At 43.5% G+C, this 27,375-nt stretch overlaps 1 protein-coding gene across 1 annotated transcript; it reads left to right on the forward strand.

Moving 5' to 3' along the window:
- Window positions 1-1,638: 1,638 nt before the first annotated feature.
- Window positions 1,639-27,375, forward strand: ARK2C (arkadia (RNF111) C-terminal like ring finger ubiquitin ligase 2C; the record flags this gene model as incomplete). Its single annotated transcript, XM_081940465.1, has 8 exons — window positions 1,639-1,723; window positions 1,855-2,146; window positions 3,676-3,801; window positions 15,060-15,189; window positions 18,476-18,574; window positions 20,627-20,722; window positions 23,845-23,951; window positions 27,101-27,375. The coding sequence occupies 8 exons, from the start codon at window positions 1,639-1,641 to the stop codon at window positions 27,216-27,218; spliced, it is 1,053 nt and encodes a 350-aa protein (XP_081796591.1). The 3' UTR covers window positions 27,219-27,375.

Here is a 27,375-nt window from a genome sequence, read left to right on the forward strand (position 1 = left end):
CAACTCTGAAAGGGGAGGCATCGCAGGTTATCAGGAATGGCAATGTGTGGTTGAACTGGATGAGGATGCTGTCGGAGGATAGGAGTTCTTTTACTCCTGGTCTTCCTTCTGTCCCCAGGTCCACGGCGTCGTCTTTCCCAGGAGCTTGTGGAGTGGCTCAGTAACGGTGGCCTTCTGTTGTAAAAAAATACTTTAAAAGTTCAACAGTCCTAAGAAGGCTTGCAGCTCTGTCTTGTTTTTCAGGGTGGGAGCGTTCTCTATGGCTTTCACCTTGCTGTTGGTAGTGGGGGTGCCCGTGTATTAGGTAGTCTAGGAATTCTACATGCCTTACGCCGATTTTGCATTTGTCTGGGTTCACTTTGAGTCCCTTTTCCTGGAACCTCCCTAATGTCTTGCGCATGCGTTCCATCAATTGCTCTATGGCAGCGATGGTGAACCTTTTTTGGCTCGCGTGCCATAAGTGGGGGGTCGTTTGCAGGCGTGCTGCACCCATAATGCAATGCGCGACCTCCAGCACTCTGTTGGAGGGCTTTATTCAGTGCACGCTTTTAATCCACGCAGAGGCGGATGGAACCATCTGGCTTCTCGGGGGCCTTTATGTTGGGCATTCTACTGGAAAAATATGACAAAAAGACTATATATCTGGTTTTACATATATTAACTGCAGCTAGAATTGTATTGGCGCAACAATGGAAAAATGAGGAAATACCATTAGATGAGAGTGTAATTAACAAAATATTAGAATGCACACAAATGGACAGATTAACGCTCATTATTAAGGAGAAAGAAGAAACTGACTATTTCTTGAGGGGATGTATTCTATCAATGGTTAGACAATAGAAACAGACGTTCGAAAGGAGGAGATATAAAACAGAGAAAATGTTAATGTGGAGAGAATTTGATAATGAATATGCTATGTACTATTGTAATTGTATGGATATATAATATTATTAATAGTATTGTGATGAATATTATAACAAATATGTGGATTTTGATTGTTTAAAACCCAGATCTCACACTCTTCGGTGGAAATGGAAAGTAATATAAATAAAATAAATAAAACATAGGGGGAAAAGTCCACAAATAAACCACCAAGCTCGGAAAGCACCAAGGAGCCCATAATCCACAAAGGGCCATCGCGATGAAACAGGGACTGAGGTGGGATCCCACTGGGCTCAGTTGTTCCCACAACTGATGTTGTGAAACCCAAGACCCTCTTCATGTTAAGAAGCAGCATTCCCCTGATCTCAGACACAGCACTCGGTTGCACTCACAAGCTCCACTGAGTAGCTTGCCAAGAGAGACGAATTAAAACTTGCCTTTGAATTAAAATTGGTTGAAAGAATAACTTAACAGTCAAGGCACCAAGCCTCGATGCTAAATTTTTGTTATTTGCGTCCCCTGTAAAACCTCTTTGCCTGCCTTTCTCTCTCTCCTTCAATCTCTCTCTCTCTCTCTCTCTCTCTCTCTCTCTCTCTCTTTCACTCACTCACTCACTCACTCAGTCACTCACTCGCACACCCAATATACACACATTCCTGCTCACTCACTCACATGTTCATGTCAAATCAGGGATGGGATTGAAAAATGTTAGCAACCGATTCTCTGCCTGGTTGCTGAGTGGGCATGGCCGTGGGCATGGTGGGCGTGGCCTACTCAACCTCCTGCACCACTGCGGGATGGGATGTTTTTGCCCTTTCTTTGAGCGGAAACGGCCTCCCTTGTGCTCCGGAGGCCCTCCCCATGCTGGAAACGGGCCCATTTTCAGACTTCCGGTACTTCTAGTAGGCACATTTTTTATACCTGACCTTCGTCCCTTGCTTTCTAAGTGGAACTCCTTTGCTTGTTTTCCAGGTGCTCCTTTTCAAAGGTCTCAGCATCCTCATGCTACCTCCTGCCGGCACTTCCACCTTGCCCCCCAGCCCCAGATCTCCGCAGACTTTCCCCTGCCTCATGCCGTCCAGCCTCACCTCGCAGCCGCTCACCAGCACAATAGCTCGCTTCACTCGTCGCTGCCAACTTTACCTACCCTGCCATTCCAGGATGTGACGGGACCTCCGTTCCTACCTCAAGCCCTTCACCAGCAATATCTTCTCCAGCAGCGGCTCCTCGAGGCTCAACACCGCAGGTTCATATCCCATCCCAGGTGAGGCCGCCTTGGGATCCTGGCTCAGCTGCCAGTACAGGTAGTCCTTGACTTACAACAGTTCATTTAGTGACTGTTCAAAGTTACAACAAGAGTGATACAAGGGACCTATGACCGTTTTTCACACTTTTGACCTTTGTAGCATCTCCATGGTCACGTGATCAAAATTCAAACCTTTGGCAACTGGCATGTATTTATGACGGTCGCAGTGTCCCGGGGTCACGTGTTCCCCTTCTATGACCTTCTGACAAGCAGTCAATGGGAATCCCAGATTCAATTAACAACCGTGTAACTAACTTAACACCTGTAGATATTCACTTAACAACCGTGTCACTAATTTAACAACTGTAGTGATTCACTTCACAATCGTGGCACGAAAAGTCATTAAAGGGGGCAAAATTCGCTTAACAACTGTCTCCCTTAGCAACAGAAGCTTTGGGCTCAATTGTGATTGTAAGTTGAGGACTACCTCTTCCAACCCTATTGGCTGTGAAAGATGGGTATCCAAAGGCACAGACGATGGACAGAGTGAGGTGGGGTTTAGGAATGGTCCTTCTGTGGCTCAAAACCAAAGGTCAATTTGCAAGAGTTTCTCCTGGTAGGTTGTGGATCTCTGCCATGATCGTGAAACGCCCATTATGGCCACCATCTTGGAGATTTTGACAATGCTCTTAAGGCATCTTTGCCTCTCATCTGAAAAAAATAAAGAACGACATTGGACAAATATATATGAGCACAGAAATTTAGTTGAAACTAACAAGAATGATGTACTTATGACTAATGATTGTAACTATGATTTATGATCTATGACCTATCACTTTGTTGTTTGTATGTTCACTTATATATGGAGCTTATGCACTGGAGACAAACTCCTTGTGTTTCCAATCACAATTGACTAATAAAGAATTTCTATTCTATTCTATTCTATTCTATTCTATTCCTATTCTATTCTATTCTATTATTCTACTCTACTCTTCTCTACTCTAATCCTATTCTATTCTATTCTATTCTATTCTATTCTATTCTATTCTATACTTCTACTCTTCTCTTCTCTACTCTACTCTACTCTACTCTACTCTACTCTACTCTACTCTACTCTACTCCACTCCACTCCACTCCACTCCACTCCACTCCACTCCACACACCACACCACACCATTCCATTATTCCATTCCCTTCCATTCTATTTTTCCATTCCATTCTATTCCACCCCCACCACATCCCATCCCATCCCATCCTATTTTGCAGTATTACCATAAGATGTCCCTTGTGCAATGACATCATGTTGCATATGACATCCCCTACCCTTTTGACTCATCCCATGAACTGGGGGAGGCCAGAATGTCGTCATGCCTTCTACTATGCCCGCATGGACAGAGCAACAATCTTGATTTCGCTCCCCACCCATGAGATTTCTCTACTCTGATCCGAACAGGATGTCCTCCAAGTGATGTGGAATTTAGATCTGTGTGAGAAGACGCAGAGAGAGAGAGAGCAGTGTCTACTCATTCTTCTCCCTCTGTCTTGCAGGCGGACTCAGGAGCCCATGTCTGTCCAACCTCATCGGTTACATCCAAGCTTTGAATATGGCCATCAACTGCAGACTCCCCGCACCGTGGCACCCCAACCTAGATATTTAGCGGAAGGAACAGACTGGTAAGTCATTCCTTACTGCCAAGGATTCAGAAAAGGGATAAACAGCAATAGCTGTTAGACGTATATACCGCTTTAACATGCTTTCCAGCCCTTTCTAAGCAGTTTACAATGTCAGGCTATTGCCCCCAACAATCTGGGTCCTCACTTTATAGACCTCAGAAAGATGGGAGTCTGTGTCCCTTGAGCTGCTGAAAATCGGACTCCAGACAGTGGGCAGAGTTGGCCTCCACTATTGCATTCTAATCACTGGGTCATCATGGGAAGGAAGGAAGGAAGGAAGGAAGGAAGGAAGGAAGGAAGGAAGGAAGGAAGGAAGGAAGGAAGGAAGGAAGGGCAATAGTAATAGAACTTAGACTTATATACTGCTTCACGGTGCTTTATAGCCCTCTCTAAGCAGTTTACAGAGTCAGCCTTTTGCCCCCAACAATCTGGGTCCTCATTTTACCCACCTCGGAAGGATGGAAGGCTGAATCAACTTTGAGGCGGAAAATTCAGAAGTGGCTGATAGAGATAATCGAAGAGGAAATAGAATTCAAACCAGAACTATTTATTTTGGGAATCATAAACAATAAACATAACAAGGGGGTAATCTACTGAGTCATACAGTACATATTATTACGGCAGCAAGAATGGTCTTTGCCCAAAAGTGGAAAAACAGGGAAATTCCACAAGAAGAGGAAGTAATTAGGAAAATTCTGATTTGTGCTGAAATGGATAAATTGACGTGGGAATTGAAGAACAAAGACGAATCAGAATATTATAAGATCTGGGATAAATTCTATCGATGGTTGGAACAAAAAAGGAAAGACCCCAAATAGGTAATAACTAAGATTTATAGACTGGAGATTAGAATTACGTATGAAATCATAACAGTGAAAATGTATAGGACAAGAACAAAGCAACATGGATATATATAAGGATACAATATCCTTATATTTGTAAATACTGAATAGACCAATTGTAAATAAGCATGGTAGTTATAATATTTAACTTTATATTGTAGTATGTATGGCAAAGACATTGCCCAGACGGTTACACAGTGTCCAATGTTTTGATGTGTGTTTAATAAAAAAAACTTCGCTTAAAAAACCCATGAGCTGGTCAGGATCGAACTTCAGGCGGTGAGCTGTGAGTTAGCCCCATGGCTCTGTCTACCATGAGTTGGTTGCTTCTGGAAATCGTGATCAGTCCTTCTTTTAGGACAGGAAGATGTTCTAAAGCTACCTTTCAACCTTCCTCCAAGTCCTGGATATTTTCCTCCACATTTTCATTGAATTAGATGGACGTGACAATGCTTTTAACATAATGGCACATGTGTCATGATGTCATTGCATGAACCTTAATTATTAACACTTCAGCTATGACCTTATCAGATGTCATAATGGAAGAACTTTTTTATTTTTTATTTTGTTTCTACAATTATATCATCTTTGCAGCATATTTTACATCTTTTACATATCTGCTGTATTTCCTTTGTCTATACATATATATCGTATCTATCTATCTATCTATCTATCTATCTATCTATCTATCTATCTATCTATCTATCTATCTATCTATCTATCTAATCATCTATCTATCTATCTATCTATCTATCTATCTATCTATCTATCTATCTATATCATCTATCTATCTATCTATCTATCTATCTATCTATCTATCTATCTATCTATCTATCTATCTATCTATCTATCTATCTATCTATCTATCAATCAATCATCTATCTATCTATCTATCTATCTATCTATCTCTATCATCTATCTATCTATCTATCTATCTATCTATCTATCTATCTATCTATCTATCTATCATCTATCTATCTATCTATCTATCTATCTATCTATCTATCTATCTATCTATCTATACATACATATTTTGTTTTACATATCTTTTCTATTAATTCCGTACCTAATATCCTTTATATACATTTAATTCTCTTATATTTCTTATTTCATACAATTTTTATCTACAGTCTATCTCGCATTTCCCCCTCTTGTTCATTCTGTGGCTTTGCGTTTGTTTTGTAATTTCTTGATCTTTTTCTCTTTATTGCTTTCCTACTTTTTCCCTCTTGCCAATTATACCATAAGTCCCATACTGAGTAATATTTGGATTCCTCTTCGTCTTTTAGCTCTTTAGTGAGCCTGTCCATTTCGGCGCATTCCAATATTTTTTTTATCACATTATCTTCCATTGCTATGTGTTTATTTTTCCAATTCTGTGCCTATGAGATTCTTGCTGCCGTCATTACATGTAGAATTAAGTATTTAATTTTTTTTCATACTTCCCCTTAATTATTCCTAATAGAAATGGTTCTGGCTTTGGTTCTATTTGATGTGCAGTAATCTCTTCAAGCCAGTCCTTTATTTTTGTCCAATATATTTTTTGGAGATGTGCACATCCACCACATAGGATAGTACGTTCCGTGTTGTTGGTTGCGCTGATGGAAGAACTTTTAAGTTCTTCCACAATGACATCCGATGCAAATGTGGAACTTGTGTGCTTTGACCCAGCACTGCCACTCTGGCGGATTTCTTCGGCTTTGTTCCTGTTGATGAAAGAAATGTCCTTCTGGGTTCTGCTCCAAGTGGGGAAAAAGACACTGGAGACATGGAGGCTGCTTGGAAAGATGGTTTTAATGGTGGACAGGACCACACGGCTTCAGTCCTGAACAGAAAAGGTGATCACATGCTTCAATGTTGGTGGAGAAGAAGAGAAGGGAAGAGAAAGGGGCTTGCTAGGCTTTTTATAACCTGTTCTGCCCCACCTCTCTGTTTCCTGTTCCTGTGTAAGAAATGCATTCTGATTGGTTGTCAGACTCACATGGTCCCATGCAAGGGCAACCCTCTAGGCTGAGTTTTGAATCCTGGTTTGGTTGAGTTCTCAGATGCCATGTGGTCAGTTGAGTAAAGGCTTATATTATCATGCCTTCATTCCCATCCCCCTGGAGCTGAAGGGGAGAACTCTTTATTATGTAAAGTGGACTAGCTTGGCCTTCTTAATGGCCCATTGACAAAGTGGGGATGGGCCGGAAGCTGCAGGAATTTACTTACTTTTTAAAATGTGTTTCTCCCTTTTTCATATCCAGGAAAATATAATATTCTGCCTTATCAATATTTCCTAGGATATTTCATTTTTCTGGGAGAGGGCTAGGTGATAACTTCCTACACTGTCTTCTGGAAAGGTAGCATCGAAACACCCTCCAGTTAGTCCTCGACTTACAGCAGTTCATTTAGTGCAGTGTTTCTCAACTTTGACAACTTGAAGATGTCTGGACTTCAACTCCCACAATTGGGAGTTGAAGTCCAGACATCTTCAAGTTGTCAAGGTTGAGAAACATTGATTTGGTGACTGTTCAAAGTTACAAGGGCACTGAAAAAAGTAACTTAGGACTGGTTTCCATACTTACGACCATTTGCAGCCTCCCTTCTTAAAAAAACTCCAGTGAGGGAGCACCCACATCTTCTACTGATCAATTGTTCTCACTGTCAGAAATTGTTTTCCTTAGTTCTATCTAGGTTGCTTCTCTCCTTGGTCTTATCTAACTGAACTTCTCTGAAAACTAAAAACAATTAGACGTGGGCTTGAAAGCTATCCAATGCAGTGTTGGAAGACATGTCCTTCTGGGTTCAGTTCCAAGTGGGGAAAAAGACACTGGAAACACGGAGGCTGGTTGGAAAGATGGTTTTAATACAATACAATACAATACAATACAATAGTAGAGTTGGAAGGGACCTTGGAGGTCTTCTAGTCCAACCCCCTGCCTAGGCAGGAAACCCTATACCGTTTCAGACAAATAGCTATCCAACATCTTCTTAAAGACTTCCAGTGTTGGGGCATTCACAACTTCTGGAGGCAAGCTGTTCCACTGATTAATTGTTCTCACTGTCAGGAAATTTCTCCTCAGTTCTAAGTTGCTTCTCTCCTTGATTAGTTTCCACCCATTGCTTCTTGTTCTACCCTCAGGTGCTTTGGAGAATAGTTTGACTCCCTCTTCTTTGTGGCAACCTCTGAGATATTGGAATAATGCTATCATGTCTCCCCTAGTCCTTCTTTCTCTTAAGCTAAACATACCCAGTTCCTGCAACCGTTCTTCATATGTTTTAGTCTCCAGTCCCCTAATCATCTTTGTTGCTCTTCTCTGCACTCTTTCTAGAGTCTCCACATCTTTTTTACATCGTGGCGACCAGAACTGAATGCAGTATTCCAAGTGTGGCCTTACCAAGGCATTATAAAGTGGTATTAACACTTCACGTGATCTTGATTCTATCCCTCTGTTGATGCAGCCTAGAACTGTGTTGGCTTTTTTGGCAGCTGCTGCACACTGCTGGCTCATATTTAAATGGTTGTCCACTAGGACTCCAAGATCCCTTTCACAGTTACTACTACTGAGTAAGGTATCACCTATACTGTACCTGTGCATTCCGTTTTTGTTGCCTAAATGTAGAACCTTACTCTTTGAATGATTGAATGGTGGACAGGATCACATGGCTTGAACTCCTGAACAGAAAAGGGGGATCACATGCTTCCAGATGTTGGGTGAAGAAGAAAAAAGAGACCCTACCTTTGTTATGTAGAGTAGAGTAGCTCAGGCCTTTTAATGGCCCATTGACAAAGGTGGGGGACTATTAAGAGTGAGGGTTTCTCCATTTCTGATCCAGGGAAATATAATATTCTGCCTTTTCAATATTTCCCAGGATATTTCATTTTTTCTAGGAGAGGGGTGGGTTAACTTCCTACAGCTGGACAAGTCGTGTTGACCTCTAGTTGTCCCTCAATCCATCCTTCTCCTCTTTTTCGTGGTGGGAAAGTTACGCTGACTTTGTAGAAGACGTTGAATTTGGAAGCCGTTGAAGGACAGGCCATTTCATTCAAAGTGAGATGCTGATTCATAACTGCAACTTCCTGTTCTGGCCTCTTATCTGCTGTTCTCTGCCTTTTCTTTCTTTCTTTCTTTCTTTCTTTCTTTCTTTCTTTCTTTCTTTCTTTCTTTCTTTCTTTCTTTCTTTCTTTCTCAATTTCCGCAACCTTTCCTCCTTTATTATCCCAATTCCAAGTCCCTGACAGTAAAACAAATATATATATTCGAGCTAAATAGCTTGAAATGGATCCATACTAGTCTCCCTTTATTTATTTATCAGCAGAAATACAACACACACACACACACACACATATATTGTCAGCTGAATCTTGGATAGAGCATAGATGTTGATATGCTTTAGAAGCCAAAGCTTAGACGGAGCTGAGATTTTTGCTAAATAGAGACTGAAAGCGGCCAAAGAAAGCTCTCTCAAATACGTTGAAAAGAAACAGAAGAGAACTGGGATATCAGCTCTGCAGTGAAGTACGCAAAATACTAAGAGGTTACAAGGAGGATTCCACCACTCCAAAGGATGATTGAAAGATGCAATTAAGGGGAACTTAAGTACAGGCAGTCTTTGTCTTACAACAGCTCATTTAGTGACTGTTTGATGTTACAAGGGCAACTGGAAAAAAGTGATTTATGACCGTTTTTCACAGCACAGTTGCAGCATCACCACTGTTTGAAAATTTGGATGCTTGGCAACTGACTCATATGTATGACGATTGCAGTGTCCCGGGGTTATGTGATCCCCTTTTGCGTCCTTCTGACAAACAAATCCTGGAATATAGAAATAAAATGATTATGATGATATAGGAGGAAAATAGTATTATTTACCAAAGATGAACCCAGAATCCTTCATTTAGGAGAGGGAAATTAAATGCACAGGTGTAGAACAGAGGACCTCCTTGCTTGGAAGAAGTGACTGTAAAAAAAGAACTTGGAATTATACTTGATTGCAAACTGAAAATGAGCTGTGTGAGGTGGCTATAAAACAGGCAGAAATATAACTTCCAGACTACTGGAAGTAATTATTTTACTTTATTCTGCATTGACCATACAAATTTGGAGTACCATTCTGGATAACCCAGGTTAAAAAGTTTCTCCAAAGGGTGCAGTAAAGGGCTATGAGTGAGGGCTAGAAACGTCTATGGGGAAATGAAAGGAGATGTGTGGAAGAGGAATCAAAACTAATGGAATAGAACAGAAGAGAATAGAATACATGGAATGGAATGGAATGAAATGGAACGGAATGGAACAGAGTAGAATAGAATAGAATAGAATAGAATAGAATAGAATAGAATAGAATAGAATAGAATACATGGAATGGAACAGAGTAGAGTAGAGTAGAGTAGAGTAGAGTTGAGTAGAGTAGAGTAGAGTAGAGTAGAATAGAATAGAATAGAATACATAGAATGGAATGGAGTAGAGTAGAGTAGAGTAGAGTAGAGTAGAGTAGAATAGAATAGAATAGAATAGAATAGAATAGAATAGAATACATGGAATGGAATGGAGTAGAGTAGAGTAGAGTAGAGTAGAATACATGGAATGGAATAGAATAGAAAACATGGAATGGAATGGAATAGAATAGAAAACATGGAATGGAATGGAATAGAATAGAATACATGGAATGGAACAGAGTAGAGTAGAGTAGAGTAGAGTAGAGTAGAATAGAATAGAATAGAATAGAATACATGGAATTGAACAGAATAGAAAACATGGAATGGAATGGAATGGAATAGAATAGAATAGAAAACATGGACTGGAATGGAATGGAATAGAATAGAAAACATGGAATGGAATGGAATAGAATAGAAAACATGGAATGGAGGGGAGTGGAATAGAACTCATCCTCCTCCTTCTCTTCCTGTCTTCTCCCCCTCTTCCTCTTCTCCTCCTCCCCCCTCCCATCCCCTCCTCCCCCTCTTCTTCTCTTCCTCCTTCTCCTTCCTGCTCTTTAAACTGCTGGAAGGAAGCAACCTTCTTGGCTTTGTCATTGGCTAATTGGCTAAAAATAAGTGATTATTGGTGCCTGTTTCTGATAGTAGCCCTTGTCCTCCTCTGATGTTCTTCCTTGCTTGACGATACCCTTTCTCCATCTTTTAATATGATGTTCTTTATTCTCTCTCTGTCTGTCTCTCTCTCTCTCACACACACACACATCCATCCATCCATCCATCCATCCATCCATCCATCCATCCATCCATCTATCTATCTATCTATCTATCTATCTATCTATCAGCTATCTGTCTAAGTTAAAAATCGCACATATAGTATATATATATGCATGCATGCGTGCGTGCATGTAGGTAGCTATATGTGTGTGTGTGTACATGATTTTTTTATAGGCTAAGTAGCATCAACATGCATAGCACCTTAAAAGTCACATAGCATTTCACAGTTGGTTCCCTGCCCCCCAAAGGTGGACCCCGTCCCTTTTGATAAGGAAGACAGCAAGGCAAGGTTGAAGGAAAGAGGTTCATTTTCTGCCTTTTTGTTGACCTCAAGAGTTTGAATTTGTTTCATGCCGAATTCCCCATTTCCGCCTGGAAATGAAATGCCTTTCTGTAGCTTATTGTCAAATCTGCAAAGCCCTGGGGGCCTCCATTGCGAGGTTCTTGGATGATGGCCACCTCCGCCTTCTGGGGATCATGGCGAGCAACGCTGGCTCTGCCCTTTTCACCGTTTCCCTTCTCCTCCCCTGCCCCTCCTCTGAGACGTCCTGGGGTCAGTTGTACCTAATAGTCGCCCACCGAATCTGCCCTTGGGATGACTCACTCGGCTTCAGGGCTCTCGTTCCTTCCACCCAGAAAAACAGCAAGACATTTTTCACTCCCATGTTAGCAATGGGGTTGAACTGAACCTACCACCTTAGAAACCGGGGAATACGGTCTGTGAAAAGCCCGAGGAATGATCTTGAGTGGGTGGCTGCAAAAGCCTTGGAAAATGCGTTTGGCAATTCTAAGTGGGGGTGAGGCTGGTTTGGGTGGGGATTGCCCTCCATCTCGGCTGGCTGGGGTTGCCCCTTGCAGAGTTGGGGCCTAGTGCTTCCCCAGGAGTCGTTTAAAGATATAACAGCACTGAAAGAGAGACAGTAATAGAAGAGTGAGGGGGAAAAAAAACCACTGGCTTGAAACCAGAAGGCAGGCAGGCAGGCAGGAAAAGGGAGAGAGAGCGGGAAGGAAAGGGGGTGGGGAAAGGGAAGGAAAGAAAGAAAGGAGGGAGGAAGAAGGGAGAGAAGAAGGGATGGGAGGGAGGGAAGGAAGGAGGAGAAAGAAAGAAGGGAGGAGAAGGGAGAGAGGGAAGAAGGGAAGGGAGGGAAGGAGGAGAAGGAAGGAAGGAAAAGGGAGGGAGGGTAGGAAGGAAGAAAGGAAGAAAAGGTAAGGAAGGAAAGAAGGGAGGGAGGGAGGGAAAGAGGAGAAAGAAGGAAGAGAGGGAGGGAAGGAAAATAGGAAGGAAGGGAAAGAAAGGGAAGAAAGAATGAAGGGAGGTAGGGAAAAAGGGAAGAAGGGAAGGGAGGGAGGGTGGTAAGGAGGAGAAAGAAAGAAAGAAGGAAGGAATGAAAAGGGAGGAAGGAATGAAGGAAAAGGAAAGGAAGGAAAGAAGGAAGGGTGGGAGGGAAGGAGGAGAAAGAAGGAAGGAAGGAAGAAAAGGGAAGGAAAGAAGGAAGGGAGGGCAGGTTAGGAGGGAAGGAGGAGAAAGAAGGAAGGAAGGAAGGAAAAGGGAGGGAGGGAAGGAAGGAAGAAAAAGGGAAGTAAAGAAGGAAGGGGAAGGAGGGAAGAAGGAGAGGAAGGAAGGGAAGGAGGAGAAAGAAAGAAGAAAGGAAGGAAAAGGGAGGGTGGGTAGGAAGGAAGGAAGAAAGAAAGAAAAAGAAAAGGAAAGAAGGAAGGGAGGGAAGGAGGAAAAAGAAGGAAGGAAGGAAACGGGAAGGAAAGAAGGGATGGAAGAAGGGATGGGAGGGAGGGAGGGAGGAGGAAAGGAAGGAAGGAAAAGGGAAGGAAAGAAAGAATGAAGAAAGGAAAGAAAAGAAAGGGAAGGAGGAAGGAGGAGTCACTTTTGTTTGTTTGTTCCTTCTATGCTCTTTGAATACTCCCTCACACCTTCCCTTTCTCCTCTTCCACTCTTAATTCTTTCTATTCACCAAAGGTCCCTATAGAAGGAATCACTCCGAGACAGGTATATGGAAAGGGGGGGTCACTCTCAAAATTTGGCGACGGTGGGAGGGGGGGGAGATTTGCAGAACTGATTAAAAATCCCTCAACGCCCCCTCAAATCCAAACAGGCTGAAAATGCCATCCATCCATCCACCTGCTCTCATGGATTTTGGCTCTCTAGATCCTTCCCAACAGAAGCAAAATTGGGGCAGTTGGAAAAAGAATAAGAAAAAGGGAATATTTGTACAAGTGGAGACTTTACATTACAAATGTGCTTTTCCCACTGAAGAAAACATATCCTTTGTCATCTGTTTATTTATCCCTTTGCAATTAGCCTAAGGGGCCTGGGTTTTTTTGGTACGCATCTCTGTGTCAGCCTGCGTTGTACAAACAAACACACATACACACACACACACACACACACACACACAGATACACGGTGCACCCAAAGGCTTGTTAAACCGATCGAAATATTATCGTACTTAGAAATGTTGAAAGGTCATGCATCAAACAAGGAAGAAAGTAATTAGAAGAAAAGGACAACCGATTCGTACATTTAATGCAGTTTATATAATAAATTGTCTCCGAGGCCTGACTTTTGGTATACCTGCGTAGGAAATATTTTTTCGCTGCATCCTAATGAATAATTCAGCTGAAGGTGAATTTGTTCCACGCTCCCAGAGTTCATTTATCAGTCACTCAACAAAAACAACAACAGTTGAACAACAAAACAAACACTTTAGATGATCTGTTCTCAATAGGGTGTTTTTTTCTAATAACCTTCTTTTTTTGCCTACATGGAAGAGCCGTATAAAAGATCTGATAAAGGGGGGAGATCCCCCCCCAAAAAAGAAACCACAATATAGTAAGGGAGGGAGGAGAACAGGGAAAACCCTGGGGAAAGGTACCAGAATAATAAAAATGAATATTCTGCAGAAAAGATACCACAACCATAAAAACAGGAAAAAGAAAACGAAGAAGTTAGGAGAAAGGGGAGAAGATGAAAAATGATTAAAAGTGGAATTCGCGAGTGCCCAAGAGAAAATGAATAAAAGAGGAAGACGAGGAAAAAGAGTAGAATTAGTAGATTAAAGGGAATATTGGTATGCTTGTATTGTTGTGCAGCTAATTAAGAAATAAAGAAAAGATAGTATATTATTCATTGTAGAAAAAATTGAAAGAAATGCTCTCTTATGTCAAAACGCAACTAGAGGATATATATGGTTTATAATAGAACAGACCATTAGAGAAATATGAAATGAAAATTTGGCACAATTTTTGAAAGGGGCAATTGAAGATATTGTTTATGTACTAAGAAAAAAATAGAAAATAAGGGAAGAAAATAATTTGAAGATCCAGTCAACACTTTGTTTCTATAATGTGTGTGAAGTTGTATTAAAAAAAAAAAACTTTGGGGAAAAACAATAAAGATCTGACAAAGAAGGTAATTGGGGTGGACCGGTTGCTTTCGTAGTGTGAAGACAATAACTTGGTCCTTAACACCAATTAGACCAAGGAGCTTATAGTGGACTACAGAAGGAACAGATCAAACATCCAGCCCTTGCTTATCAATGGAGATCGAGTGGAGCAAATGGCCAGTTTTACGTTTCTGGGTGTTATCATAAAAGAGGACCTCACCTGGGGAGCTCACATTGCAGCCCTGGTCAAAAGGGCCCAGCAGAGATGATGCTACCCGAGACTTCTCAGGAAACAGCAACTGAATGAAAAACTGCTGGTGACCTTCTACCGCTGCACCATAGAGAGTATTTTAACTTACTCCACCTGTGTCTGGTTTGCCAACAGCACAGCGGTAGATAGGACAGCGCTCCAGAGGGTTAATGTCATTGCCCAGAGGATCATGGATTGCCCTCTTTGGAAGAGCTTTACAGCTCCTGCTGACTTAAGAAAGTTCAAAACATTCTTAAAGATCCATCTCATCCTGGGCACCCTTTTTTTTTAAACTATTACCATCCGGCAGCCGGTACAGGACAATTAAAAACAAGGACAAATAGGCTTTGATCCCAGAGCAGTAGCTATATTGGATTCTACTGTACAGTGCAATATTGATGCAGTATCAGGGGTTTTCAGTCCAATTGTGTAGAGTGGGAAAGAGGTGTGTTTTTGTTTTATTTGCATAGTTTTCTCATGTGCACCGAAGATGGCGTTTAATTTCGTTTTTTATGAGGTGCAATGACAATAAAGCCAACTCAAACTTCCACTGATTTTCATTTTTGTCCTTCTAGGGATCTGAGCGTCGATGCTGGTCTCAGTCACAACCAGTTCCAGGTCAGGCCAGTTCCTCAACATTATCAGCATTATTTAGCTCCACAAAGGATGCATCACTTCCCCCAGAATACATCCTCAACACAGATGGTAAGTCAAGAGGTACGTTCAGGGGTGGGCTTCAAACATTTTACCAAGTGGTTCCCTGCCCAGTTGCTAGGTGGACATGGCCATGATGGGTGTGGCCTAGTTGGCCTCCTGCACCATGGCAGAGGGGAGGTGTTTTCACCCTCCCCGGGCTCCGGAGGTTTTCCTCAAGCCTCCGGGAGGGCGAAAACAGCCTCCTCGTGCTCCGGAGGCCATCCAGAACTTCTGAGAGGCCCATTTTTCACCCTCCCTGAGCCTCCGTGTGGGCCTTGTACTCACCTGGCACCAAATGGGCAGCATGGGGACTCCTGGGAGGGGTGGGAGGGGCCAGCCAGGGGTGGGGTTTGCGGGTTCGCAAAACTGAGCAGATGCTTAGCTAGAGGATCACCCAAACTCGTGCTAACCTGCAGCAGCCCACCCCTGGGTATGTTAGCATAAGCAGTTTGACGTCAGGAACAATGTACACTGCACTAACATTTTCAAAATTCCATAGCTTGCAAGGGAAAAGATCCAAATTGTATTCCAGTGGATAGATTTCATTCTCGTGCCAAACTCTCTGAAAAATGATAACAATCCAAAAATCAGGGGTGAAATTCAGCAGGTTCTGACAAGTTTTGGAGAACCGGTAGCAGAAATTTTGAGTAGTTCGGAGAACCGGCAAATAGGCTGGCCCCGCCCCTGCTGTCTCCCAGCTGATCTTCTTTTGTTGCCCTGAACAGGAGAATGGAGTAAATACCACCTCTGGTTGGCCCCAGAGTGGGGTGGGAATGGAGATTTTGCAGTATCCTACCCCCGTCATGCCCCCCAAGCCACACCATGCCACCTCCAAGCCACACCACACCCATTAAGCCACACCCACAGAACCAGTAGTAAAAAAACAATGAATTTCACCACTGCCCAAAATATAATACTGGTCTAATTCAGGTACTGGTCTAATTCCTTATTCATTTTCAGTTCCAAATTTGACTCAAAATGGCTTAAAATGAATGCTTTTGGTCATTGCTGTATTTCTCAGAATTCCAGAAATGCAGAATTTGATAGTTCTCGGTGCTCCTCTGAACTATAAGGAGCATCTCACTGGAAACATTCCCTTAAGAGACGGCTAGCAGAAACTGGTGCACAAGAATCCAAACGACCACAAGAGGGCAGTAAAGAGAAGTAAATCGCCCCATCTAGTGGTTCTTGACAGGATTACAGCAGAGAAGACAGCGTTTCTCTCAAAATCTCAATGCAACGTTTTTCTTTTCCTTGTTTTTTTTTCCACCCCCTTTTTTCCACTCAGTATGATGGGATGAACTACATGAGGAAATGTAGACCTTCTGATATCTGATCCATGACCAGGACTTCAACTAGAGAGCAGGACCTGGGAGGTCCAGGGGTTATAGTGCAGGAAGCAGGGACGTGCGGTCAGGGGAGGCAGGGGAGGCAGAGGAGGCAGAGCCTCACCTCTCATCACGAAATAATAATATATAATAATAATACCCACAAGGGAGTTTCATATATATAAGAGGAAGAGGAGGGAGGAGGAGGAGCGCGTGCGGGGCGTTGCCAGCTGGGCAACCGGCAGACGCAGGAGGGTTCTCGGAAGCGTCAATAACCTTCCTGCCTCTGCTGTACTTTGCACGCTCCTTGCGACTGCAATAGACGTCCAGAAGTGGCAGGGGCTTGATGACGTTGCCGCACCTGCCATGCGAGGACGGATGGAAGTAGCCAGAGTGGCGCCGAGGCAGTCCGGCGGATGAGCGACCGAGGATCAGGCTGCCTGAACCTCCATCGCTCGCTCGCTCGCTCTTTCGTCCGCCCAGACCTCTCGGCGCCACTCTGGTTACCTCTGTCCGGCCGCGCCCAGCAGCGACGTTGGCGACGTCATCAAGACGAAGTGGCTTGGAGGCGAAGTGCTTTTCAGTGCTTTTCTGTGCGTCTGGCGTTTAGGTAGATAGCCGGATGTCCTAAATGCCAGACGCACAGAAAAGCACTGAAAAGCAGCTGCTGTTGGGGATCGCGGAGCGTGAGCCGGCGGAGCACGCTCAGGAAGGCGGGGAATGGGATCACGTGTGCTGGAGGCTGAGGCAGCCTTCCTGATGACGTCACCAGCCTCACCAGCCATAAACCTCACCGCACGTCACTGGCAGGAAGTAAAGGGGACCGGCATAATGGGGCAATAGGGTACAATCGAAGCTCTGATCCTGTTTTATAGGTGTCTTGTTGACTTTTTGGATTACATCCCCAGGTACCCTTGTAGGAGCCCTGGGAAATGGGCATCACAGTCTTCCTGAAAGGGAACATTGGATGTCTCCTCAGTGTATCAGGGAGAAAGATCAGTTAGAAGAATTATTTGTCCTTGGACGTAGCGTGTGAATCCAGAGTTGGTTTTGCCAATTCAGTTTTATTGTTTGGTCTGAATGATTGACTAGGATTCCTTCCTTCCTTCCTTCCTTGCTCCCTCCCTCCCTTCCATCAGTTCCTCTCTCTCTCCTTTATCCTCCCTCCTTTCTTCCCTCCTTCCTTCCTTCCTTACTCTATCCCTCCCTCCCTTCCATCAGTTCCTCTCTCTCTCCCTTATCCTCCCTCCCTTCTTCCATCCTTCCTTCCTTCTTCTTCCTTCCTTTTTCCATCCCTTGCTCCCTTCCCTCCCTCCTTCTATCCTCCTTCCTCTCTCTCACACATTCTTCTTCTTCCTTCCTCGGTTCCTCACTCCCTTCCTCCCTTCCCTCTCTTTTATCCTCCTCCCTCCCTTCCTTCCTCCCTCTCTCCCTTCCATCCTTCTTCCTTCCCTCCCTCCCATCCTTCTTCTTCCTTCCTTTCTCTGTCCCTCGCTCCCTCGCTCCCATCCCTTCCTCCCTCTCTTTTATCCTCCTTCTTTCCTCCCACCCTCCCAGTCTTCTTTCCTCCTTGCTCCATCCCGTCCATCCCTTCCTCTCTCTTTCCCCTATCTTCCTTCCTTCCTTCTTTCCTTCCTTGCTTTTCATGAAGGGAGGGATATTTTTCAACTTTCTGATCTAGACCAGACGTATCACATTTTCCAGACTCTAAAAAAACTTTAAACAAAGAAACTTTTTTTAAAGAGTAAAGTTTTTATTATAAAGTTTCACCGCAGATTTTGAGCTTTTCCTGCCTCAGAATCAGGAATGAGAAGAAAGGGGACTCATTTTCATCATCGTGATTAGAAATGGTTTCAGAGTCATCCAATTGGGTGATGCTTGGAGTTTGGGCAGCTCCTGTTTAGTGAGCGACCCTTTCCAGAGGCTATTTGATGTTCCCTGCGTTGCTTCTCTCCTTCGCTTCGCAGGTTGTCCACGAAATCAGAAATTACCCCCAGTTTCAGCTGCTTGCCCTTCAGGGACTGAATCCAAATCGGCACACATCTGCCGTGCGAGAAAGTCATGAGGTGAGTTCCAGAAAGCATTTTCGCATCTATTGGGTGATTGCCCATTAATTACATGTTTCAATGCAGGGACCAGAAGTGGTATTCAGCCGGTTCGGACTGGTTCGCTCAAACCGGTAGCGGAAATTCCACCCGCCCCAGCTGTATGCCGTCCTATTTAGGCACGTTTTTGAGGCCGGGATCATGCGCGGAAGGCGCTCACGCAAGCAAAGCATATGCGGGAAGGGTGGCCAGATGTGTGGAAGGGCCCATGCAGGAGGGCGAACCGGTGGTAACAAAATGTAAAATCCACCTCTGGCAGGGACGTTCAAACTTGACCACTTTAATACTTGTGGACTTCAACTCCCAGAATTCCCCAGCCAGAGTTTTGGGAGTTAAAGTCCACAAGTATTAAAGTTGTCAAGGTTGAACACCCCTCATCTAGACTGTTGCACCATCTCAACATGGCTTCTCCCCAAAGGGTTTGACTACAGCTCCCAGATTTTCAAGCTGTTGGTTTGCTTGTTGGCTTCCTGAAGACCCAGGCTGGAGAAGGAGACCAAATTAACATTTCTTTGGGAAGAGTCAAGAAGTCTGCATGAGATTATGAGATTTGTTTGAAAACTTATTAGCTAAATGTTGGAAGTGGAGTCAGATACCAGGTTCATATTACCATATGTAGTGGACATGTCCAAAGGCAAGAAATATATATACTGTCCTAAAATACATACTTTGCTCGAAAAAATGATAAAACAACCCATAGATTTGAAACCAGAAATATTTCTGCTGGGGATACTACCAGAACAGTATAATAAAGGCAATACATATTTAATTTTACATGTAGTAACAGCAGCAAGAAGAGTATTTGCACAACAGTGGAAAAAATGATGAGGTCCCGACAGATGAAAGTGTAATTAAAAAAAAATATTAGAATGCACCAAAATGGATAGATTGACACTTAAGATAAAAGAAAAGGAAGAAACAGAATATTTTTTAACATGGGATATATTTTACCAATGGCCATCTAACAAAAACAGAGGGTAGAATTTAAAAAGAATTCAAAGATATAATAAAAATTTGTATTGAAAATATTGCAAGGTGAACAAACTAATTGTTTTATTATTTTATGATTAATATTGATATGTTTATTAAGATTAGTATGATGATGGTTATTGTTGCACCTTTACTTAAAATTAAGTATGCCAGACAACACGCTGTTCAGATTTTTTAATGTTTTTAATGAAAAAATGTACCAATCACTATATGTATAAAAGTGACTCATTCATTACGAAATCTCCAGAACTGTAAAGCCTACAAACTTGAAAATTGGCACGTATGTTCCTTATGTTCCTCTTGGCTTCTAGGTGCCCCCAAAGAAAGGATTTTTCGAAATGACCATCAGATCATTAGTATTTCTTATACAGTAATTAACAAGCTCTGATGCTAAGGGGTTCTACTCCCCCTCCCCACCTGAAAAGAACTCTGTTCCAACTGCCAGTTGCCTTATATTAACATGCTGTGATGCTAAGGAGTTAGGCATTCTACTCTCCCTCCCCACTTGAAAAGAACTCTGTTCTAACTGCCAGTTGCATCACATTCCATTACCTCAGTTCAAACTGGTGGAGGTTCCACTCCTTTACTCAGGAGCAGCCTGGGGCTCCTTACAGTACTAAATATTGGTACCTCACCGAAACGTCTACGACTTCCACCTATGGAACTGCTTCTGGACTCAAGGTGGCGGGAGCAATATTCCCTTATATGTTTTACTCTCCGACTACCACTGAGCCAATGGATTGTGAGCCGAATTTCTTCTGCATAGCCCGATCACATACTTTTGTCGCGAAGCATGGGCATCCAGCTACTAGTAAAACATATATTTTAATTTTAAAAAAAAAGAAATGATGAGATTTCAGATGAAGGGCATATTCTTTCCCCTTAATGGGCTTTGGCTGAAAAATATTTTTGGGGGTGGGGGTGGGGTGTCAGATGGAAAAGTCACAGAAATAGCTGGCTAAGCAAGTTTATTGTAGACAGAAGCTCTTTGACGCTATTTCATTTCTGTCGTTTTTGATCCAGGAGTTGTTGCAGCTAGAAGACAGGTTGGGAAGTGTGAGTAGAGGAGCTGTGCAAAACACCATCGAACGGTGTACTTTCCCACACAAATACAAGAAGGTAAGCATTGGAAGAGAGGCTGATGGGACATCCAAACAGAGATTGGCCAGCAACCTTATCAATGTAACTTTAAAACTCACCGTGTTCTGTTTGTCACTTGATTTGGTCCAAAGCCATCAACTTTCCGTTGTTCTTCAAATTTAAATCGTGTTTGCTTTCATTGTCCTCTTAATGCTTCCCTTCATGTTCCCCTTCCTTCACACCTTTGCATGCAGGCATAATTCCAAGGGAGTTAGAGGGGCTCTGCTACAAAGACTTTACTATTAACTTTATTATGAACCTTAAATAGCCATAGTACTTAGACTTACCGTATTTTTCGGACTATAAGATGCAATGGAGTATAAGAGGCACCAAGATTTTGAAGGGGTAATTTTTTTTAAAAAAAAGTTTTTGCACTCTGCAGGCCTCCTCTGCACAGCTCATTTTTTTTGGTGAAAAACAGGGCATGCAGAGAGTTTAAGAGACCTGCAAAATGATCCTGGGGGCTGGGAGGGGGGCAAAAATGAGCAAAAACTGGCCAGTTTTTTTTGTGAAAACAGGCCCATTTTTTGCAAAAAAACAGGACATGCATAGGCTTTGGGACGCTTGTAGAGTGCTCCGGGGGGGGGGGGGAACCGGCCCATTTCCCCCCCAAAACAGAAGCAAAATATTGACACTTTGGGCCCCATTTGGACATTATTACTTAGGGGTGTACTCACTTTTGTTGTCAGTAATTTAGACATTAATGGCTGTGTGTTGCGTTATTTTGCGGGGACAGCACATTTACACTGTTATACAAACTGTACACTCACTACTTTACATTGTAGCCAAGTGTCATTTCTTCAGTGTTGTCCCATGAAAAGATATACCGTATTTTACGGAGTATAAGGCACACCTTTCCCCTCCCTAAAAGAGGGTGAAAATTTGGGTGCGTCTTATACACTGAATGTAGCCCCGCCCGCCCACCATCCCCCACCCTTTGGCCTCTGCCTCCCAGCAATTTACCTCCTTGCAGCAAACGGGGAAAATGGGGCTTGTGGAGGCTGCAATAGGCTATAGCAATCCCTGCAGCCTGAAACAGCTGATGATCGGGAGGCCCGCTTAAACTGAAAGTGAAATTTGCTGTTCGCTCAACGGGGCAAATTGCTGGCAGGCAGCAGCAGATTTTTTTTTCTTGTGCTAATCAGGTGTTTGCTGCAAGAAGGTAAGTCAATAATTATAAATGCCTATGGAATGTTCAAATTATTACATTTTTTTAAAAGACTGCTTTATTATTGTTCTAGACAGCTTAAGAAAATGAAGAAGCTTTTTTAAAAATAAATGCTTGATCTGAAGAGGCCCAGTGCTATTGTATCTTCTTTTAAATAGCAGAGAATAACTATACTTCCAGAAAGCAAATCAATTTTAACAGCATCTGTACAAGTATAGTCTGAAATGTAACACTACAAACAGTGTATATTGTCTGTACTGTTTGCTGTTTGTTGCAAGGAGGCAAATTGCTGGGAGGCAGAAGCAGATTTTTCCCCCTTGTTTTCCTCCCCAAAAGCTAGGGGCGTCTTATACTTTCAGAGCGTCTTATACTCCAAAAAATACGGTACTTAAATATTTACAAAATGTGAGGGGTGTACTCACTTCTGTGATATATAGTATCTGTACCTGTGCAATGTTCATTTTTCTTTTACAAGGAACAAATGTGGAACATAGATTACTTCTTATATATCCATTATTCATAAAGCTCTGCTAAATGGTTAGAAAATGAGCTTCAGCGAAACCCAATTCCCCCACCTCAGCCCCCTTCACCTTTTCCATTAGGATTATTTGCAAACATTGCTGAATCCAGACGATATTGAAAGATTAATTGCTGACTTCCAAACGCTGGTTGGAAGTTGTTTAGGAAAGAGTAGCAAAAACGTAATCTATTTTTGAATGCCACGGTTTTTCATTTGCTCCTTCAAAATCAGATAACAAGTGTAATCTAAGGTCCAGTAGTGTAATATCTCGCTTAATTATTTACTCTACTTCAATTAAAATGTCTTTTTTCTAAAACTTTTGCATTTTCGCACAAAAACACCTTGTAAGTAAATACGTTGCAAATGGGCTACCTCCTTGCCAATACATTCAGTCTGTTATTAATACGCTGTGCTCCTACATATCTCCACTCTTTCCCTTATTTTAATTGATATTGATTTAAGCATCATTTCTGTCCGTGCAGAAGTACCAAAATTATGATGTAAAGTTTTAGGAAACAAAGTTAAATTTGTTTTCCAAGCCACTTTAGAATAGAACAGCAGAGTTGGAAGGGACCTTGGAGGTCTTCTAGTCCAACCCCCTGCTTAGGCAGGAAACCCTACACCACTTCAGACAAATGGTTATCCAACATCTTTTTAAAAGCGTCCAGTGTTGGGGCATTCACAACTTCTGGAGGCAAGTTGTTCCACTGATTAATTTTTTCTAACTGTCAGGAAATTTCTCCTTGATTCTAAGTTTCTTCTCTTCTTGATTAGTAATACAGTAACACAATAGCAGAGTTAGAAGGGACCTTGGAGGTCTTCTAGTCCAACTCCCTGCCTAGGCAGGAAACCCTATACCACTTCAGACAGATGGTTATTCAACATCTTCTTAAAGACTTCCAGTGTTGGGGCATTCACAACTTCTGGAGGCAAGCCGTTCCACCGATTAATTGTTCTAACTGTCAGGAAATTTCTCCTCAGTTCTGTTTGGGATGCCAGGTAATACAGGGGCCGTGTGGAGGCTCGGGGAGAGCGAAAAGCGGGCCTCCCGGGAGTTCCAGAAGTCCAGAAATGGTCCCGTTTGTGGCCTCTTGGGGGGGGGGCTCTGGAGCCTGTGGGAGGCCATTTTCACCCTCCTGGAGGCTCGAGGAAGTCTCGGAAGGACAAAAACAACCCCCCCACCATGGTGCATGAGGCCGGCTAGGCCACGCCCAGGGGATTGCAGGAGGCCGAGTATTGCCTGTCACACCCCATGGCCCCACCCATCGTGGCCACGCCCACCCAGCAACACGGCAGAGAACCCGTTGCTAAAATCTTTGAAGCCCACCCCTGACCTCTCCACCTTGCTACCTTTCATCTGAGTAGCATTTGTTGTGACACTGTCTTTTTGTGCGTGTGTGTCTTTGCCGACAGCGATGGCCACAGGAAGACAAAACAGAAAAGGAAGAAGGGGAAGAGTCAGATACTGACGAGAAGTGCACAATCTGTCTCTCAATGCTTGAAGACGGCGAGGATGTGAGGTATCATTTATTCTTACAGGAACGCTGGACCTGACGAGTCTTTTATTTTGTTGTCCTCCAACTGAGAGCGAGTCCTTAATTCTTGCTTTACAGGGTCATAGTTTTTCTTAGTCGCCCTTCATTCACTCCCTCAGGCTGATATTTGCGACTGGAGCAGAGGTGGTATTCAGCAGGTGCTGACCAGTTCTGGAGAACCGGTAGCGAAAATTTTGAGTGGTTCGGAGAACTGGTAAATACCACCTCTGGCTGGCCCCGCCCCCATCTATTCACTGCCTCTCGAGTCCCAGCTGATTGGGAAGGGAAGGGGGATTTTACAGTATCCTTCCTCTGCCACACCCACCAAGTCATGCCACGCCCACAGAACCAGTAGAACCGGTAAATACCACCTCTGGATGGCCACGCCCCCATCTATTCTCTGCCTCCCAAGTCCCAGCTGATTGGGTGGAAATGGGGATTTTGCAGTAACCTTTCCCTGCAAAATATCACCTCTGGCTGGCCACGCCCCCATCTATTCACTGCCTCCCGAGTCCCAGCTGATTGGGTGGAAATGGGGATTTTGCAGTAACCTTTCCCTGCAAAATATCACCTCTGGCTGGCCACGCCCCCATCTATTCACTGCCTCCCGAGTCCCAGCTGATTGGGTGGAAATGGGGATTTTGCAGTAACCTTTCCCTGCAAAATATCACCTCTGGCTGGCCACGCCCCCATCTATTCACTGCCTCCCGAGTCCCAGCTGATTGGGTGGAAATGGGGATTTTGCAGTAACCTTTCCCTGCAAAATATCACCTCTGGCTGGCCACGCCCCCATCTATTCACTGCCTCCCGAGTCCCAGCTGATTGGGCGGGGGATGGGGATTTTACAGTATCCTTCCCCTGCCATGCCCACCAATCCACGCCCACAGAACCAGTAGTAAAATAATTTGAATCCCACCACTGAACTGGAGCTGTTGACAAAGTTGTATACAGCTTGACACAGAGGGTCTATGGCAAGTTGCCATGGCCAACTCACTGCAGGCCAACCTGCCCAGGCCAACTCACCGCAGAACACTAATTATATGAATATTGAAGACATAGTTGAACAGAATCATTAAAGGACACCATTTTTTTTAAAAAAAAAATTAAATAATTAATTTGAATTGTTGAATTGTCCCGTAGAGAATTGTCCAGCGATGAGTTGTCCCATTCTGGACAAAGAAGTCTAAAAGTTTTCTCCTATTCTGAACATAAAAATTAAAATACAGAATTTAAATTTCTGTCCTGAACATAAACATGCAGGCTTCATAAATTGGTGGTGGTGGTGGTGGTGGTGGTGGTGGAGGAGGAGGAGGAGGAGGAGGAGGAGGAGGAGGAGGAGGAGGAGGAGGAGGAGGACGAGGAGGAGGAGGAGGAGGAGGACAAGGAGGAGGAGGAGGAGGACTGTGCCAGCCAGTCTTGCAGTCCCATGAAATAGTGCCAAGTTTTGATAAAAACTTTGGGCTGTTGTTATTAGTGGGGATCTTGGGCATAGAACCTAGCTCTGGTTACTATGGAGATGTGGTCATTATTGTCCTGGCAGCCTGCAAGAGATTTGGGTATCCCCTTGCTAAGTAGGTATGTTTTTTATGCTATGGTTTGTAGCTAGAAATAAAGCTTAAAATCCTTTTATTTACTAGAGTATTTATTGTCTTTGGTTCGAAACGAATCAACTACATGGACACCTGATCAATGCCTTGATCCATGGCAAACAATAATATCTCAGTCTGTTACACAGTAGATCTTATTTTGGAGGGGGGGACTTTGGTGCCTTCTAAGATTGGTTTGCTTCATTACCCAACTGGGTCAAATCAGAAGGAAGGAAGGAAGGAAGGAAGGAAGGAAGGAAGGAAGGAAGGAAGGAAGGAAGGAAGGAAGGAAGGAAGGAAGGAAGGAAGGAAGGAAGGGGGAAAAGGGAGAGAGGAGGGAGAGAGGTGTTGTGGCCCATCGGCTGCCACCCCCTCCAGCAGCTGAATCAGAGGAGGAGGAGGCATGGGATTTAGGGACAGCATCAATGCAACCCGAGAGCTCTGAGGGGGAAGAGGGAATGGAGCTGTCAGAGAGAGAGAGACAGAGGCAGAGCCTGGGTCATCTGATAGCCCTCAGAAGGAGAGTCAACAGCCCCCAAGTCTGGAGGTGGTTGATAAGGAAGAGGAGGAACAACTGGGTCCAGTGTCTGATGCATGGATATGCAGAAGGTAGAGGAGAGGAGAGCAGCGGAAATCTATGGGCCGATTCTTGGGAGGGAAGAGCCACTGCTGCTAGCAAAGTCCCATCCTAGTTCTGGGGATAAAAGAGAGGGGGCAGAGATGAATAGATGGGGCAGACAAGTATTCATCTTCTGGTCAGATGGTCTTCTTAGCCTGCTGTGTGAGAGAAACTTTTTGCTGGGGATGCTGGCCCTTGTAATTAAAGGAATCTTTGAGTTCACTCCAGAGGGTTGGTTGTGTTTGGGGAGCTGGTCAGAACAGGGGGGAGGGAGGGAAGGAGGAAGGAAGGAAGGACTGAAAGATGCTGAACTCAGGAAGGAAGGAAAGAAATGAATGAAAGAAAGAAAGAATGAGAATTAAAAAGAGAGAAAGAGAAAGAAAGAAAGAAAGAAAGAAGGAAGGAAAGAAGAAAGGAAAGGAAAGGAAAGGAAAGAAAGGGAAAAAATGAAAGAGAGAAAGAGAAGGAAGGAAGGACTGAAAGATGTTGAACTCAGGGAGGAAAGAAATGAAAAAGAAAGAAAGAGAAAGAAGGAAGGAAAGATGCTGAACTCAGGGAGGAAAGAAATGAATAAGAGAAAGAAAGAGAAAGAATGAAGGAAGGAAAGACACTGAACTCAGGAAGGAAGAAAAGAAACAAGGAATGAAAGAGAAAGAGAAAGAAGGAAGGAAAGAAATGGAAGAGAGAAAGAGAAGGAAGGAAGGAAGGGAGGGAGGGAGGGAAAGAAGACGTTACTTAATTTGGGTGACAAAGCATCTGCAAGAAAACAACCAAGTTCAGACAGCACCCAAGACCCCTCTTTTCAACCCTGGGCTGCAAACGATCTCCTTTCTAGATCTTATTTTAATGTTCGACTGTTGCATCTGATGAAGACCAAATCTGGCTTCCCTGCCCGAATAAGGAGGGATTTTTCTTCTTCTGTCTTCCAGGCGATTGCCGTGTATGCATCTCTTCCACCAAGTGTGTGTCGACCAGTGGCTGGCAACCAGTAAGAAATGCCCCATCTGCCGAGTGGACATTGAAACACAGCTCGGATCGGACAGCTGAAATGAACCGCCATGCGGGGTGGGGGCATGTGAAGCTGCCCCCCACTCTCTTTTCCTGGTCCTTACGGGGCCATCGGGCCCTTTGACGCAAAATGTTTTGCCTTCTGAGCCATTTGAGTCTTTTTTGGGGGGGGGGGAAGAAAGTCTGCAAAGCACAT

The sequence above is a fragment of the Natrix helvetica genome, assembly GCF_964273705.1.
Source record: "Natrix helvetica genome assembly, chromosome: 2".
Taxonomy (NCBI): Eukaryota; Metazoa; Chordata; class Lepidosauria; order Squamata; family Natricidae; genus Natrix; species Natrix helvetica.